The following is a 15597-nucleotide window of genomic DNA, read 5'->3' as shown; positions in this document are numbered from 1 at the left end:
ACATTTTTGGCCATCCACCAACATGCCAAATGTAGAGCTGGCCCTGGCCAGGCTTTGAACAGACTCCTTGTGGGAAAGCTTGGTGTGCTGTTGTTCTGCTAGTTTGATAATCCTCCCTTTGGCAGTTTAAAAAAAAAAAAACAATAATAGTGCTCATCTGTTGCTTTAAGACAACAAAATGAACTACAGGTTAAGATATAGGCTGCACCATATCATAATACTGTTTAGCAGGTAAAGACCTTTCAGATATTCAAGCCAGTCTATACTTTCAGATTTGCATGGGAATAGTCTGCTGCCCTTTTGTCTCCTCTCTACTGATCTTCCAGAAAAGAAAAGCAGCAGTATTTAGACTGATCTAACATAGAAAACATCCACTTCTCCAGGCTTTGCTGCCTGGCAATCAAGACAGTGTCCTGTGTCTGGTACAGAGTAGAGGGTAGGAAGCCAGAAGGAGCCAGAATCTAATGCTGCATGCTTCTTAGTGCAGAAAGAAAGGCTGAGAGTTAGGAGGAAAGAACAGAATAAATGTTAAGAACAACTCCAGAGAACACACTGAGAAGTGTTTACCACTATAGAGCTTTATAATGCAATTATAAGGCTCATTGAGGTACTTGTGTTTGAATTAAAGTGCAACATATTCAGTCAACGGCCAGCAAGAGACCTGTCAATGTCTCTACCACTTTGGTCTGCATCTTCACGTTGCATTCAGTAATTATATAGTTAGTTCTTCCACGCTCCTTATGCTCCCATCAGCAAGACATTATAGAAAACCATCCAAAAAACCCTTTTCTCAAAAACATATTCTTTATGCATAATTGCCCATATGATCTGATTGTTTATGTTATGCAGAGTTTCAGCCTTTTCAGGAGCCTGCAGAAGTATCTGCTTTATCCATTTCTTCTTTTCTGCCTTGTTCCATGAATCAGAATCAAAAACACTTTTCCCAAGTGGGTGAACCACTTGCAGAAGGTGGAAAGCACTGCTGTTATTTTCCCTGCCATATGCTCCCGAGACAGTTCCCAGCTCTGCTTTAGATTATCCACGAGTCCAGATGCTCCATCATCCGTTGCCACCTGAAACACTGAATTCAAAGATCTGTTTGCATGGCATGGGTGCCCAGAGCCTGGAGGGACTTGGATGTGAATGCAAAGATCTCATAATTATTGCAACCATGAACAAATGTTCTAAAAATGACCATTCCTTGTTATCCATGCAGGGATCCGAGCTGCTCAGAATAAAACAAAACAAAACAAAAATGCACACAGTCGCCGCATTTTTGCCCTCTTTCAGCAACAAACCTCTCATACAAGTGTCAGCAGTTTAGCCACAAAACCTGCAGCCCACTCAGCCTGGGGGATTGTGGCAGTTCAACAGTGGGTGATGGTGTCAGTAACATGCTGAGCAACATTCATTTCCTGCAACCAGGTCTTCATTTAAAGGGGGAAAAAAAACCAGCAGCAGCTGTAATCTCTTAAAACGTTAATGCCAAATTTCCAAAGAGCATTTGAGGCACTCATGCTTGCAAGCATATATGGACATGTACTCTCAAATGTACTCTTTGTGCTGCTACTCTTATGCATCCAGGATTTACTACTTTGTGGTAACTGGGGTGCCAAGACATTTCTTTGGAAGATAATGAGAACATCTGCTGCTTCAGCAGCAAAACAAAATACAGACTCAAATAACAGGGACAGGAATAAGCAAAATAGCTAACTCCAAAGCAGTCAGGAAGATGTCTCCCCAGCCAGCATGTAAAAACCCACGACTGAAAGGTCTTTCTGCTGATGTCCAAACAGTTCCCCTTAGACAGGGTGCTGTGTGCTCAGAGCCTGCTTCCCCTTGCAAACCCCAGACCTGCCTCCTGCCTCTCCACCTGGCAATGTCTCAGGAGGGAACTAGCTCTCTGTTAACTGCACTGCAGAACAAGCAGTACCTCTGTAGCCTGACAGTGTCATATTCTCCAGAGCTGAAGATACCAAACTTGTACCATGGGTGCTACACTATTCCGGATGCCACACTCTACATTGGAGGTATGTGGGCAACTGCGTGCACACAGGTGTGTATCTCCATATCCAGCTTTAAAAGCGTGGAGATCTGCTTTAAGACCTTCTTTTAAGGCAAGAATGAGAACTGGGGCCGCTGCTCAGCACTTCCCAGTAACAATTCATATGGTAAAGGCTGCAAAACTATACACTGTGCATTAGTGTCCAACGCGAATAAGTGTCCACTTCCTCTGCTCCCCACAACAGATGAGGCTTAGTAGCATCATATTATGTATTTGGGCTTCATTAGCATGAATGAGCGTGTTCCAAGAAGAATCACAGTATGGCCAACACCACACAGATTCTCCAAGCGTTTTGGCAGGGCTCTTTTAAAGGGTGCAGCATGCAATAGCTGAGCAGGGCAGCGTCAGGGGGAGGGTGAAGCCACGAAGACATTTGCTTTGCTAAGTTGAGTGCTGCTGCAGGAGCAGTGATAATTCTCCTTCTTGAAACTGCAGCTTCTGGAGCAAAGGAGCCACTTGGAGGAAACATGATATGAACACGTTTAGGTGGGGATCTAAACCTCGGGGAATGCGAAGCCAGTACTCACCAACGGAGCAAATGTCTGTGAAATGGTCCTCACCTTCTTCAGCATGAATCAGGTCATTTTTGCTCTTCTTTATTGCAGCTCGTTTCAACACTGTGTGCAAATTAAAGAGAAAACGCCCTGTGAGCATTCAGAGTGGATTCTCTGTCCCCCTCCCTTCACTCTCCAGGGCCAGCATTTACTTCCCAATGCCAGCTTAAAGCTCTCACCCAAGGGTAAGCTGGAGCGAATCAGACAACCTACAACCTTGCAGGGCCTCCGTGTGCTTTGATGCCAGGGTCATTTATTTATTTAACCTTCTAGATCTTGAAGGTTTGCCAGGAACAGGTCTGCACTTACACTGCACCCCAGCAGATGCAGGAGGGTGGGGGAGTCACTGCAGCTGCTGGACCTTTTAGCATAGCAGAAAGGCTGGACAGGGTCACTGAATCTTTCTAAGCCTCAGTGGGTTATGAGATGAGTGCTTCTATCCATTAAAAACATTAATGCTGTTTACAGTGTGCACCATTAAGAAGTTACCATTTATGGTGCTCGGATACAGTTTACCACAGAGCAATGCCTTAAGGAGCAGAAATACTATGTTGAAAGCAACTGCCACATATCAGTGAGCATAGTCTTAATAGCACCCACTGTACAATTCCTTCCCTCTGGGGATGTCATAACTCTTTGAAAACACACTTTGTCCAACAGCATCTTTGCAGGGAGGGCAAACATCACTACACCGTTTTACTCGACAGGGAAAGAGAACTGCAGCCTAAGGCTCGGAGAGGTCTGCACTGTTCACACAGTGCACGAGGGGTAATACAGCAACAGTGTGGACGCTGGTCCCATGACCACCTACCTGCAAAATCTTGAGAACTAGCAGAAAAAAATATGTTGATACAGTTTTGTAACAGCTTCAAGACATACAGTAACTAAGCACCATTTTCTATCAGCAGTAAGACACCCCACGGTGTGGTGATACATACTGTTCAGTAGGCACACACAGCAAATCCACTCACTCTGTAGTGACTACCCTGGGGGTAGGTTCGTATGAGAAGATCCCCTCACTCTATGCAGATTTCCCTGCCTTGACAGATAAACGGATGCGATTCTTCCTCCGCAGCTAAGGCAAGCGTGCTTCACAGAAACACACAGAACATCACCCAGGTTCGGAGAGTCTCCAAGAAGAAAGGACACTCTGAACCTGTGATCTGGATTCATTTTTTTGCAAATAACTGCTTTTGCTCTTTTCTTGCCCACCCAGCAGTAGGCTGAATCCTCAGTCCCAGCAATACCAGCTCTGGGGTCTTTCAGGCTGCGGCTGTCCCAGTACACTCCAGCATGTCCAGGGCCATCCCCAGCACTGGAACATAACCAGCCCTGGGAGCAAAGTTTTACAACACTCCCTGGCATGAATTGAGCACCTTCTTCTTTATCTTCTCCCCCAGATAACTTCTCCAAGTGTGTAGCAATTAGGTCGTGCCATCTCTACAGGCACCTTGGATGCAATGTCCCCCTGTTTTGGAGACTAGGCTGGGAACATTGCCGGACTCCTTTAGCTTAACAGCATAGAGGGAGCCTTAGTATACGTGGGTGTTTACTCCATGGCCTGTACTCACCTCTAGTTTGCTTACATCACTCAGCTTTTCAGACTACTCTTCCAGACACTCATTTCGGCTCAAGCCTAACAGCCCTGGCTGCACCCATGTGCTGGACAAACTTCCCCAGAGCACGCACACCCACACATACGCACAAAGATTTGCCAAGCACACCTCAGCCCTGACCTCCTTCAGCCCCAGCTCTTCCGACCCCGAGTCCTTCCCGAGCACAGGTCACCAGGTTGGCCAAGGTGGGCTAGCAGCCAGGCGCCTGATGCCCCAAGGAGCTGCATGGCTCAGAGCACGGTGCAAAACCACCCAGGAAACATTGCCAGTGACCTGGGCACGTGGGGCTGCGGGGGAGAAGCACTGCCCCACTGTGCCACCTAAGCCCCTGGTGATTTGCAATCCACTCACTGTTGTAGCTGCTGCCGCTGCTAGTCTCTGCCGGTGCCGTGCCTTGTTGAATCGGCCCTTCCGAGGCGGCCCTCCCTGACAGTGAATGGGAGGAGAAAAAAAAAGAGGAGGGAAAGGGAGGGGAGGGGAAAGGAGGAGACATGGGAGGACGAAAGATGGTCAGAAAAGGGAGAGGGAAGAATCTTTAACTGAACTTTGACTGGCTGTCGCATCCTAAGAGCTCATCGGTCTGGAGGCACAGGGAGAGCAGTCCCCGTAGCCTCGCTGCACCTGCATCCGAAGCTCGGTACCTCCAGCCATCCTGCAATGCTAGGGTCACACGTCGGAATATAGGATCACCACACCCTGTTATGTCTTACTGCTTACAAGTAACAGGGGTCTTAGTCTCTTTGTCAAATTCATTTGGAAACCTCAGTTTAGAGCCCTGCCTTCTCTCAGTCAATGCATTTCTCTTCTGGCATCCGCTCTGCAGCCTACCCCCACCACAACCTGCGCGTAGACACAGCCAGCCATGCTCGGCAGAGGCTGACAGGTGTCCCCGTCACACTGTGGTCCCACAGGCAGCGTAGGAACCGACCGACCCCAAGGGCAGATCCCATCCCAGAGTGACGTGTCACATAACTGCTCATCATCCACCTGCAACCTCAAAAAGACCCGATACAGGAAAAGGGACTCTTTAGCCCAACTTCTGCCAAGTGCATGCAAGAGTGTGTTCCTCACACCCTCCTGATTACAATGGAAAGCCGCATCAGCATACAGCAGGTGAACCTCTCACGTATCACAGGAGGAAAACTGCTCAGCAAAATGACCTACCGTCCAGAGGAGATTTCTCTTCTGCATTCTTGTCTTCCTCTGCCAGCATGACCTCCTCTGCAAAAGGAAAAACAGCAAGGTTCAGCCTCAGATTTATCACATCCCTGCTCCAAAACCAGCTGCCACCAACCTTACCCCATTGTATCACCCAGTTACACCAAGTCTGTGGAGGAAAGGATAGCTCAGAGAGCTGTGTTCCTTACCCTGTGCCCCTCTTGCACAGGGGGAGGAGGCCAGACAAACCACTGGAAGACTGTAGCACTCCTCCATGATTTCCCTCTTCACAGTCAACCACCCACTCCAGTTTCTTTATCCAGCTATCACCCACAAGGGACTTCGGGAGATCAAGAACCTTCCTTCAGACCTAAGCAAGACCACACATCTCCACAAGCCAGAGGATGGTCTCTCATGCCCAGCCACATTGGAGACACTGTTTGAGAAGTGAAAGATGCTCTACACCCATTGCTGTTCTTCTGTTTCCATCAATAAGACCAGGACTCGGCCCATGGGAAATGGATCTCTGTCTCATGGCACAAGGTAACAGAAGCAGGGCTGGCTGCTGCATGTCAGCTGTGCCACATCACAGGAGACCAAATGTCACCAAGTAACCCTTGCATCAAATCTTTGTCCAAATAAAATCCACAGCAAAGTTTCCATGCGGGAGTTCTGGCAAGCACAGTTCAAGTTGTGCAGTAACTGTAAGAACACCACTGTTGGTTTTCCATTCCTGTGTAACTCATCTCCAAAATACAAGTTTATACTGTCCTACAGTAAAAAAATTCAGAAAACACTGAAAAAACCAGCCTCCCAAAACTGTCTCATTTTTATCTGCATGAAGGACAACCAAATTTCCTGAGGCTTCACAACGCACATATCATCACTCAAGTCAATTTGCAGTACACACCACACTGTGCCAACACTTGAAACCATACAGTTCATACAGTCTAAACCAGAGAGTTTAGCTTGCTGCTGTAAAATTATGTGAGGATTTTCTAAAGAACAATCTAAAGCAAACAAAATACTGAGTTGGCAGCTGGTAAACTGTACACTTCCTTGTATTATTATAAATGACAAATTCTTTCACATGCTTGGCATAAATGTAATTTGCAATCTTACTAAAACATCTGACATGGTATTCCCACAAAATTTTGCTTGAAGGACCATTTAAGTGAGCCTAGATAGAAGGCTAACTAAAAATAAAAAAACCTAAATAACCAAACCAACCAAACAAACCACAGGCTATACACCAAACTGTGTAGCTGAAAGCCATCTTGAAGAATACTAGAGGGATCAGCACTACTACACAAACCTTATATAATCTCTTTATTAATCATCTGGGAGAGAGAGTGAATGATACATACTAGCTCCTAGTACCACTAGAGCCTAGCTCCTAGTACCAGTAGTGCCACACAGATGTTTCTGCACTCTTTTGGATCTGGGGATTAGTTCAGTCATCAGTACTTTGGGTTTCTCCATTTTGTGCTCCTCTGAACAGGCAGATGTGGTTTTTTTCCTATGCTACATACCAGCAAACTGCAGTGAAAATCCAAAACCATTTGGAGCAAAGAGTGTGTTTAGGTCTTGCGACAAAAAGCAAGCATGGGAAAGCAAGAACGTCCCAGGGGAACTCTTCTGCCACTCCCAGAAAGAAAACCTGACTTTTAGGCAGCATTTGGTAATTAAATAGACTAATACAAGCTACTGCAGGGACCAGACACACTGCCATGCAGGTGGTGAGCACAAAAAATAATGAGCTAGCAAAGGTCAGAAGACAGGCAGCTGTTCTTCAGGGGCTACACCCAGGTGAGTGCAATGCAAGAGAGCTGTGTCTGCAGAAGGAAAATCTCAGCAAAAGCCAGCACACTTACTGGTCAATGCTCTGAGGGTTGTTGGTTTCAGGCACATCTTGTTAAAAAAAACTAAAACACTCCAGGAAATAAAGAGCCTATTCACTTAGCTGGACACTCAGTTCTGCACTTGATTCATAACAGTGCAGGAGGAAAAACATTGTACTGGTTCCTTTCAAAGATCTCTGAGTAGGAAAAAGAAATTCTACTTTCCCCTGTTTCTGAGTGGCCTCTTGTTTGGCACGTTCCTGTAACAATTTGTCATGGCTCTCCACTGTCCTTTGGGCAGCAGGGGAGGAACAATCCTGAGTCCTCATATCACCTCTAGGGACTGTGAACTGTACGGATATATAATCATTGTTATGTGCAATGGTGTACTGATGCCGTCTGGTGCTCCAGTGTCACCTGTGTCCCCACAGTCAGACTGATGAGAGCTTTAGCCATACTGAGGTTTCAGAAATCAGATTGATAAATGCCAGTGGGACCTCCGAATTTGTAAGGTGTGACAATTTGGCATCAACATATTTTCACCTACAAAGTACCTGCTCTTTTCAAGACAACTCTGCAAACCACCTGAGCTTTTGCTCCAAATTCAGGGCCCTGAGTTGGTGCCCAAACATATCTGCATCCATAGACATATCTCACCCAGGGCTTGGTTTTACTGTTCCCTCAAAATAAACAAAACCCAGGTTTCACCTATGTAATTTCCTCAAGCCTGACTCTCCTCCACCATTGGTCCCCAATTCTCTTCCCTGATAGACATTCCTGTCCATCTTGTATCCTCTGGGAAACAAAAGGACCACATCTAGCCTAGTGGGGCTCTACATGGTTTTTCAAGCTGCTAAAAAGTCAGCTCAGCTGGCTAGTCATCATTGCTAGGGTGGGGTTTTTTCCTAAGCAGAGGATCAGAAGTTGCATTGCCTTTAGTCATCACTGTAACACAGAGCCTTGAAGATAATTAGGACGCCAGAAAAACCTCCAAACAACAGTGCCTCCACATTAGAGGAAATATTCAACAAAGAGGTGGTATCAGATCAGCAACTTCTAGCCTCTAAAGGCACAGGGGCTTTGCTAGGATATCAGTGAGATGTGTCTCAGCAGTAAGATTAATTGCTGGCCATTAAGTACTGACAACACACAGCATGTTACAGGACTGGAAATAAAGGCAAACCTTATACTGAGGAATTGGCAAGCTGAACAACACAGGCAAAGCAGCAGAGAAACATGGTGTCCCTTCTCTTATCCTTTGACATGGTCAGATAGGACATTGCGGGCTCAAAAGAAGAGTGGATTACAGGAAATAACTCACGTTCAGCAGGCAACAGAATTTAGAAAAAAGGAAGAACAACTGAATTTAACTGTTGAAGCTTCAGACTTGTTAAATAGAAAAGTGAATGAAAATGCATTTCTTAGAAGAAGCCATCACACTCTCACGGGGAACTCTAATTTGTCTTTCTGGCAATTATCCTCCCCTGCCATCTCACACATGCTGCTGCCCTTTTTCATTGATGTAGGTGTCTTTTCCCAGCTGTATCAAGGGGCTTTGTTGCTCTGTTTCTTCTACAGAAAGCTGACACCTGAGGTTCATAAAGCTTTGTTGTGCCAAGGAATGGCATTCAAGTTACAGTGAGCTGGAAGAGAGACATTAAACCCATTCCCAAAGCCTGCTTACTCCAGAAGAAAAGAAACACTCAGAATCTGTGCTGTGTGAAAGAGATGGACTTGGAAAGAATTAAAATGCAAAAGACATGCAACTTCATTAGCTCTGAACTGAAAGACTTCCAGTCTCTGAACAAAGTGTTTTCAAAACGATGCATGTCCTTGTAAGATAAGAGAAACATCTTCAAAAGAATATTTGTGGGCTTATAAGCACTTTACTCTGTGCAGAGAACTTCTAGTTCTCCACTCTCTGTTGGAAATGCAGCATGACAACCTAATAGTTGCTACAGTTTCGAGGAGTTAAAGCAGCAGTGGCAAAATCATTTGCATGGATTACATTGCTTGGTTTCACTACTTTTTAATTCCTCTGAAAGACACAATTTCAAATTGACTTGCTACTGCCTTCACACAGAGCCCAACAAAAGCATGAAACAAAGAGCAGAGCCTGTCCCAGCACGCAGCAGGTGAAACAGGACAGGATTTGCTCATCACCAACAAGACTGTTTAATACTGGTTGAACTGAAGAAGAGGCATTTGGGGAAGAGAACTGTTGTCTTGTTCCTAGAGGAGCAACACAACGCAAAACATTGCTTTTTACACCTACATTCAGATGACTTCCAGTGGTGGGAAGAGGTGGTCCCTTTAAAGAATTTACTAAAAACCAGGCAGTTGACTTTATTCTTCAAGATTAAGTTGAAGATTACAGGTTTTTTCTAACTGATCCATACAGTTCACTTCTAAATGATACAGAGTCAATGTTTATGAGCTTGACATGGCAATTACCATATGAATTTTTGGCCTAAATGCTGTGAGATGCAACAAATGATAGGATTTGATCATTGCTTCTGGCCTGTAACTCTCACTAGTTTTATAAGACTGAAAATCTTACAGATTTGAAGACACAGATTTATAAGTCATTTAAGGTGGCACAACATTTCTTCTTGACATCCTCAAACGGACTCTACTGAGTTACAATTTTCCTTGCTTAGTCTTGGCCTCATGATATGGGAACTTTACATGAAATCATTTGTTATTTCATTTGAAAACATTTAAACCCTCCTGACTACCCTATGTATTCATTCTTGTACACGCACCTGAGAAATAAGTAAAGCTAGAAACTTCATACCTGGCCTCTGTATAATCCTAAGTAAAAAAAGTAAATTCAAACTCTAACAAATTGGTCAGACCATAGGCTGATTTTTTTTCTTTCAAGTCATGTATGTCTAAATTCAGCACTTCAGCACATTATCTGTGTTACAATTTTCACTTTCCTTCCCCAAACCTTTGTTAAGAAGGTATTTGTGAAGCACTTCTTCAATTAAGGCTTCCTGTACTAAGTATAACTCACACTGCACATTAAGGCTGTCACTGTTTAAAACACCTTGGTATAGATCCCTCAAGCAGATATGCCACTGACTGTATTAAACAATCCACATCTAAACCAGCCTGAGCTATGTTTGCTTCAGTTTCAATCACAGCTGCACTTCTGGTGATTTATCAAAAGTGAGCTGACACCAAAATCTTTCAGCTGTGCCAAGGTACCTCCTTGAAAACTTCACAAGCACCCTTTATTCATGTTTTCTTCCTTTTTATACTTATTTTACCACTGGAAAAAACTTTAAAAGTACCACTAGGAAAAAAAAAAAAAAGTCAGTTACTCAAGAGCCAGACTATTAAAGAAGTTTCATTCTTACAACACAAATGTTAGACGAGTCATTAGACCAGGTCTGGAACATGCTCCAGTCAGACAGCATTTAAGAAGTAGAAAAGAAAGACACATTCTTTTCTTTTGGAGGACTAAACAGTCTGCAATTTCAGTATAATAAAGTGTTGATAGTAAACAACCCCCAAATTTTATCTGAACCACTATTTTAATACAATATGTACAGCAAGAGATAATATAACATCATTCGGATTACAAACAGAGAAGGCTGTAAGAAATGTTAAAGACACTCAAGAGCGGTCAATAAATGATGAGCACAATGTTAAATTAAAACCATTGTTGACAAATGGGAGGTAGTGTACAGATTGAGGAGTGATTTTAGTCACTCAGATACTTTCCTTGGTCCTAAACCAGTTACAGCCCTTGAGGTAAAAACTTCAGTGCTACCAAGAACAAGGAAACCTCCTTTCCAGCTCCGGCAACTACTCAGAACATGTAAAACATTATAGAGCAAAAACAATCAAATTAAGTATTAAGATGTCACTTTATGAATCACTGGAATGCAGCGTTCCAGTCTTCCTACCTTGCATCAAAAATAAATGAGAAAAAAACAAACAAACAAAATGCTCAGGGAGGATACTATAAATATTAGAAGCCTGGAGAGCTTTCCATGGGAAGAGAGGGGATTGAGCAGATTGGTTCTGCATGTTTTAGAGCAGAAAAAATAAGATGAAACAAGGTGCAGTGAGATCAGAGAAAGAAAAGTAATAAAAAGAAATATGAAGTGCACTCCTGAGCTCTTCCTCTCACTGCAGAAAGGCAACATATTTAAAATCAAGGACAGGACATACTGTTTGGTGGGCTGGTTTGGTTTTTAAAATCAAACCAACTGTTAACATGTGGAACTCCCTGAGACAAGATTCAATGAGGTCAAGGATGCTAGAAGGATTTAAAAACAATTAGATATTAACATGAATAATAACAAAATCCTCCAGAGTTACATTCGAGTGAAATAGCAACAGCGTTTGCTCTTTCTTTTATGCAAACAGCTTATTACATCTCACTGCCTGGGGCCGTTGCAAGAGAATTCTGTACAGGTTGGACTGTCTGTGACCGTCCTCCCTGACTGTTTTCCTCCCCCTACCCAAGCAGTTTGCTTTGGCCAGTGTCCCACACAGGGTCCTGGACAAGTAAGAATGATTATCTAGTTTGGAAATTCATGATCATTTCATAGCTGAAATCCTGGCCTCTTAAAACAGAAATGGGAAATCCCCATTGACAGCACAGTCCCAAATTTCAGTGCCTGAATGCTAAACAATCAATTCTCCGTTTTGGTTAGCCTTCAAGCTACCTTTTGTATTCAAAGATTTACTAACACTGCTCAGTTGATTTTAATTATTGTTCTTATTCAGCTGTACTAGGAAGCTTTTTTTATACTCCTATTGTATTTTCAACAATGCCTTTACAGAATATTTTTATTATTCCCTGATTCAGCTATTTTGCATACACTTTCCTGTTCTACAAAACCTTCTGGATCTGGTGTTATTAGACAAAATAAAAAGATGGGCATTTTACAGCAGTTTCACTCTGTACTGGTGTGGCATTTATTCAGCACTGGCAACACAGAACAGCCAGCCATTCCCACAGGGATGCAAAGTTGGAGCAGAGATTTTATAACTTCTCCACCTCAACTTTCAGACAAGTTCAGCTAATGTCCTCTGCGTAGCTCTTCTTGGCAGAACAGTCACCAAAATGAAACAAAGCAACCCACGTCCCTACAAGGGAATTCTCATCTTTATTCTACTGATGGGGAGACCAGGATTTAGAGACTGAGAAATCACAAGAGCTTTAAAAGCAAGATGGCACTAGAGCCAAGGGAGAACCACGGTGCAGTCTGCTCCAGCCACTGGATAAACCATTAATTAATTTGAATTTGAGGTAGCACAAAACATGTATACAAATGGGAAGACAAATTATAAATGGAAAGGGAAGGGAATGTTTCTTTTTTTGAATCCTACAGAACCACAGAATGAAGCGTGGTTACCTAATTGAGGACACTTGCTGTTGAACAGTCACAGTGAATAAAAGTCTGTCAATACAACTGGCACTCGGTTGTCACTCTGTACAGTACAATGGGAAATAATGGGTTCAAGCCACCATATAAACTGCTGCTACTTCTTCCTATTTCACATTTCGATGCTTCAGTCATTTTCCTCTCTGGCCAGGTTGTCAAAACTCATGCCCAGACCACAGCCCTCTGGGGAGGTACCGCAGCCACCCCCCAGTGCTCCGGAGGGACCTGCAGCAGGGCAGACCCCCACTCCCGTGGGCACACAGGCTGGCAAAGAGCTTCAGAGAAGGAAGCAGAAGCAGAGCAGTGGAAGCCACCTGAAAGTGGTCTTCCAAATACTGGCACCCAGGTTGTGCACATAAACCAGAGGCTGTAAATCCAGACAAAGAGCCACTTATATGCAGAATAGTACCAGGATGCTCTGGCCCCTGGCTTGTACACACCTTATGCACATGCAATGCTGCAATAAGTCACTGTGACCATACAATTACTTGTTTGCACAAGCACATTTTAGCACATCAGGCCCCAAGCTTCAGTATGGCTTTCAAAACAAGGAATGATGACATGGCTTTTCATATGGTGCCAGCCCACAGTTTAGGAGCACCACAGAGTGGCAGCTCTGCCACCAGTCTCAGATGACATCAAGCAAGTCACTATATAATGTTGGACCTTAGTTTCCCCATTTTTGAAGGGCAAGGATGAAGTTGACTGGCCTAAAAAGGCACCTGAAATTCTGGTTGAGACACCACCACTTCTTTTTCTCCTCATTGTTTTAAAAGGCATTTTTACTTTATTCAGATGTTTCAGCTTCTCAGAAAAACAAGCAAGGAAGCAAACTAGCCCCAGAAGTTTTCTTGATGCTATGTGAATGAATTACATTGTGGTTCTATCTATATATAGAGATATCAGCTACTCTATAAAACAGAAAGGTTATTGGTAATCTTTACTGTTCGATAAAAAGGAAAAGAAAAGCGTGCTATTTTTTGTTAAATTAGTGTGTCTGGGTCCTTGTTAACGTTGCTCACAGCTTGCAATAAAGTGCGATATTCAGTTATAATAGTTATAAAGCAATGTTAATATGTTCTGGGGTGAGTTTCATGCAAGTGATCTCTGTAGCTCATAAAAATGACACTCCAGTGTATTTTACCATCATAGCAAGAGAGGCTTATAAAACAGCTGTGGTGGAAAGTAAATAAAATATAAATGACTCATATAAGGGAACAGTTTCCCCACTGTGGAGACTTTGGGCACTGTATCACATTTTATATTATACTGTATTAAGACAATTGCTTTGATCTCAGCAATAAAGAAAGTTGGCCCAGCTCCTTTATTTTTGCTTAACCAAACTGAGATCTTTTGTAATAACTTTAGTGTGACTGCCCAGAAAAAAGCCGAACAAAAACAACAAGTGCTGGTTGGGCCCTCTCTAGTCTTGGTTTACCTCAATGGCCAGCAACACTGAAGACTAGTTTTGGGGCCCTTGTCCCCTGTCATCACCAGACTCTACTTGCCACAAAACATATCGAACCAAGATCAGGAGATCTCTTGCCTTACCTGCTTTGAAGATCCACTCCAAGTATCCATTTAATTCCCGTTCAATTTGCTGCTGCCTACGGAGTTTCAGGAAAGCTCGACGATTTTCTACCCTCTCTCGTTCTTTTGCAAATTCTCTAAGGAGAGAGAAGAATAAGAAAGCACATGTCAAAAGTGGTCACAGAAAATACGTAGCCCTTCTTTTGTCTTTCAGATTGTATTCACGAAGCTTGTGAAGACAATGACAGCAATAGTGAGTGGAAACCACAACATGCTACATGTTGTCCAACAAACTAGTACTCAGCTGTTTCTCTGCCTCTCTCATCCTGAAAGAGAACTGCAAACTGCCATGTGTACCCACTTCTTTTGCTCTCGGGCCACACCATATCCATTACAACAAGATCCTGATGCACAACCACATACACCTCTCCAGTCATGCAATACAAATTATCATCCCCGACACTAAAAACTATCTTCCATCTCTCTCCACAGCAGAATTTCCTCTAAAGCACAGTATTTTGTCACAGAGACACAAGCACTCTTTTGGGTTTGGAAGGGATCTGCTCTTCCCTGTTAGACTTTCTTTGAGTTTTCCCTGGCTTAAGATGACTTCGACAAACACAAGTCAAACAAGAGCTACAAGTGAGGATGGTACTCTGGGGTCAAGGTGAAATAGCCCAGATGCTCTGCATTGATGGTAGCAATGATCCTGCTATTTGCTAAAATCACATGGAAAGCAAGTATCTTGAGATCAAATCACTAGAACAGGACTGTACAGGGGGGTCAGAAAGTAAGGTTCATCCAACCATTGCAAAAATCTTGTCCAAGTACATCCTACTGCCTAGTTCAAAATCATGCTGAGACAATAGTGCAGCCACCACCCTAAGACACCCACACTGGTCATATTACCTCTGGGAAGTTTCTGATGCCCCACCTGGAGATGCGCATGCCCATCTACCATTTATGGAGCTCTGAACCAGCCTCTGCAACCCCTCACTTTGAGCACACGCTGGAGTGACTCCCACAATAGCTTAATCTATACAGTTAAATGAGGGACCAGGCTTTTGTCCCTTGTGTACTCCAACAGTTCACTCATTCTCTCATTTGACATCTTAACTCTGCTGTGTCCTTCAAATCTTCAGTTAACAGTTAATTGTTGCAAACCTGTAGTTAACCACTGTTCTTGACTAAAATCTCACCTGATCACCTGTTCATTACCTGCACATGCTCCTCAAAAGCCAGCAAGGAGCAGGAGATGGGAGGAAAGTGGAAGAATGGGGGGAAAAGGAGCTGTAAAGTGCCAGAGGCAGCTTTATTTTCACAGTCTACACTTTACCCTTCAAAGCTGACACTTTTGCTTCATTTGGCAGGGCTGTCTGACCCACAGAGAAGGGACTGCAGGGAGAACTTGGTGCAGCACTGCGA

The 15597-nt window shown here is 43.7% G+C and overlaps 1 protein-coding gene across 5 annotated transcripts in view; it reads right to left on the bottom strand.

Annotated features, from left to right (window-relative positions):
* Positions 1-15597, bottom strand: part of CACNA1B (calcium voltage-gated channel subunit alpha1 B) — a 308635-nt gene that overhangs the window by 138956 nt on the left and 154082 nt on the right. For all 5 annotated transcript variants that reach the window (XM_049832551.1, XM_049832549.1, XM_049832547.1 and 2 more), the window contains 4 exons: positions 14194-14309; positions 5400-5456; positions 4587-4661; positions 2593-2682 (listed from right to left, as the gene is read on the bottom strand). In XM_049832551.1, the coding sequence (XP_049688508.1) occupies positions 2593-2682; positions 4587-4661; positions 5400-5456; positions 14194-14309 (338 nt within the window). The remainder of the gene's footprint in view (positions 1-2592; positions 2683-4586; positions 4662-5399; positions 5457-14193; positions 14310-15597) is intronic.

This window comes from Accipiter gentilis, chromosome 29 (genome assembly GCF_929443795.1).
Source record: "Accipiter gentilis chromosome 29, bAccGen1.1, whole genome shotgun sequence".
NCBI lineage: Eukaryota > Metazoa > Chordata > Aves > Accipitriformes > Accipitridae > Astur > Astur gentilis.
Note: the sequence above shows the minus strand (reverse complement) of the source record. Positions and strands in the feature narration are given on the sequence as shown.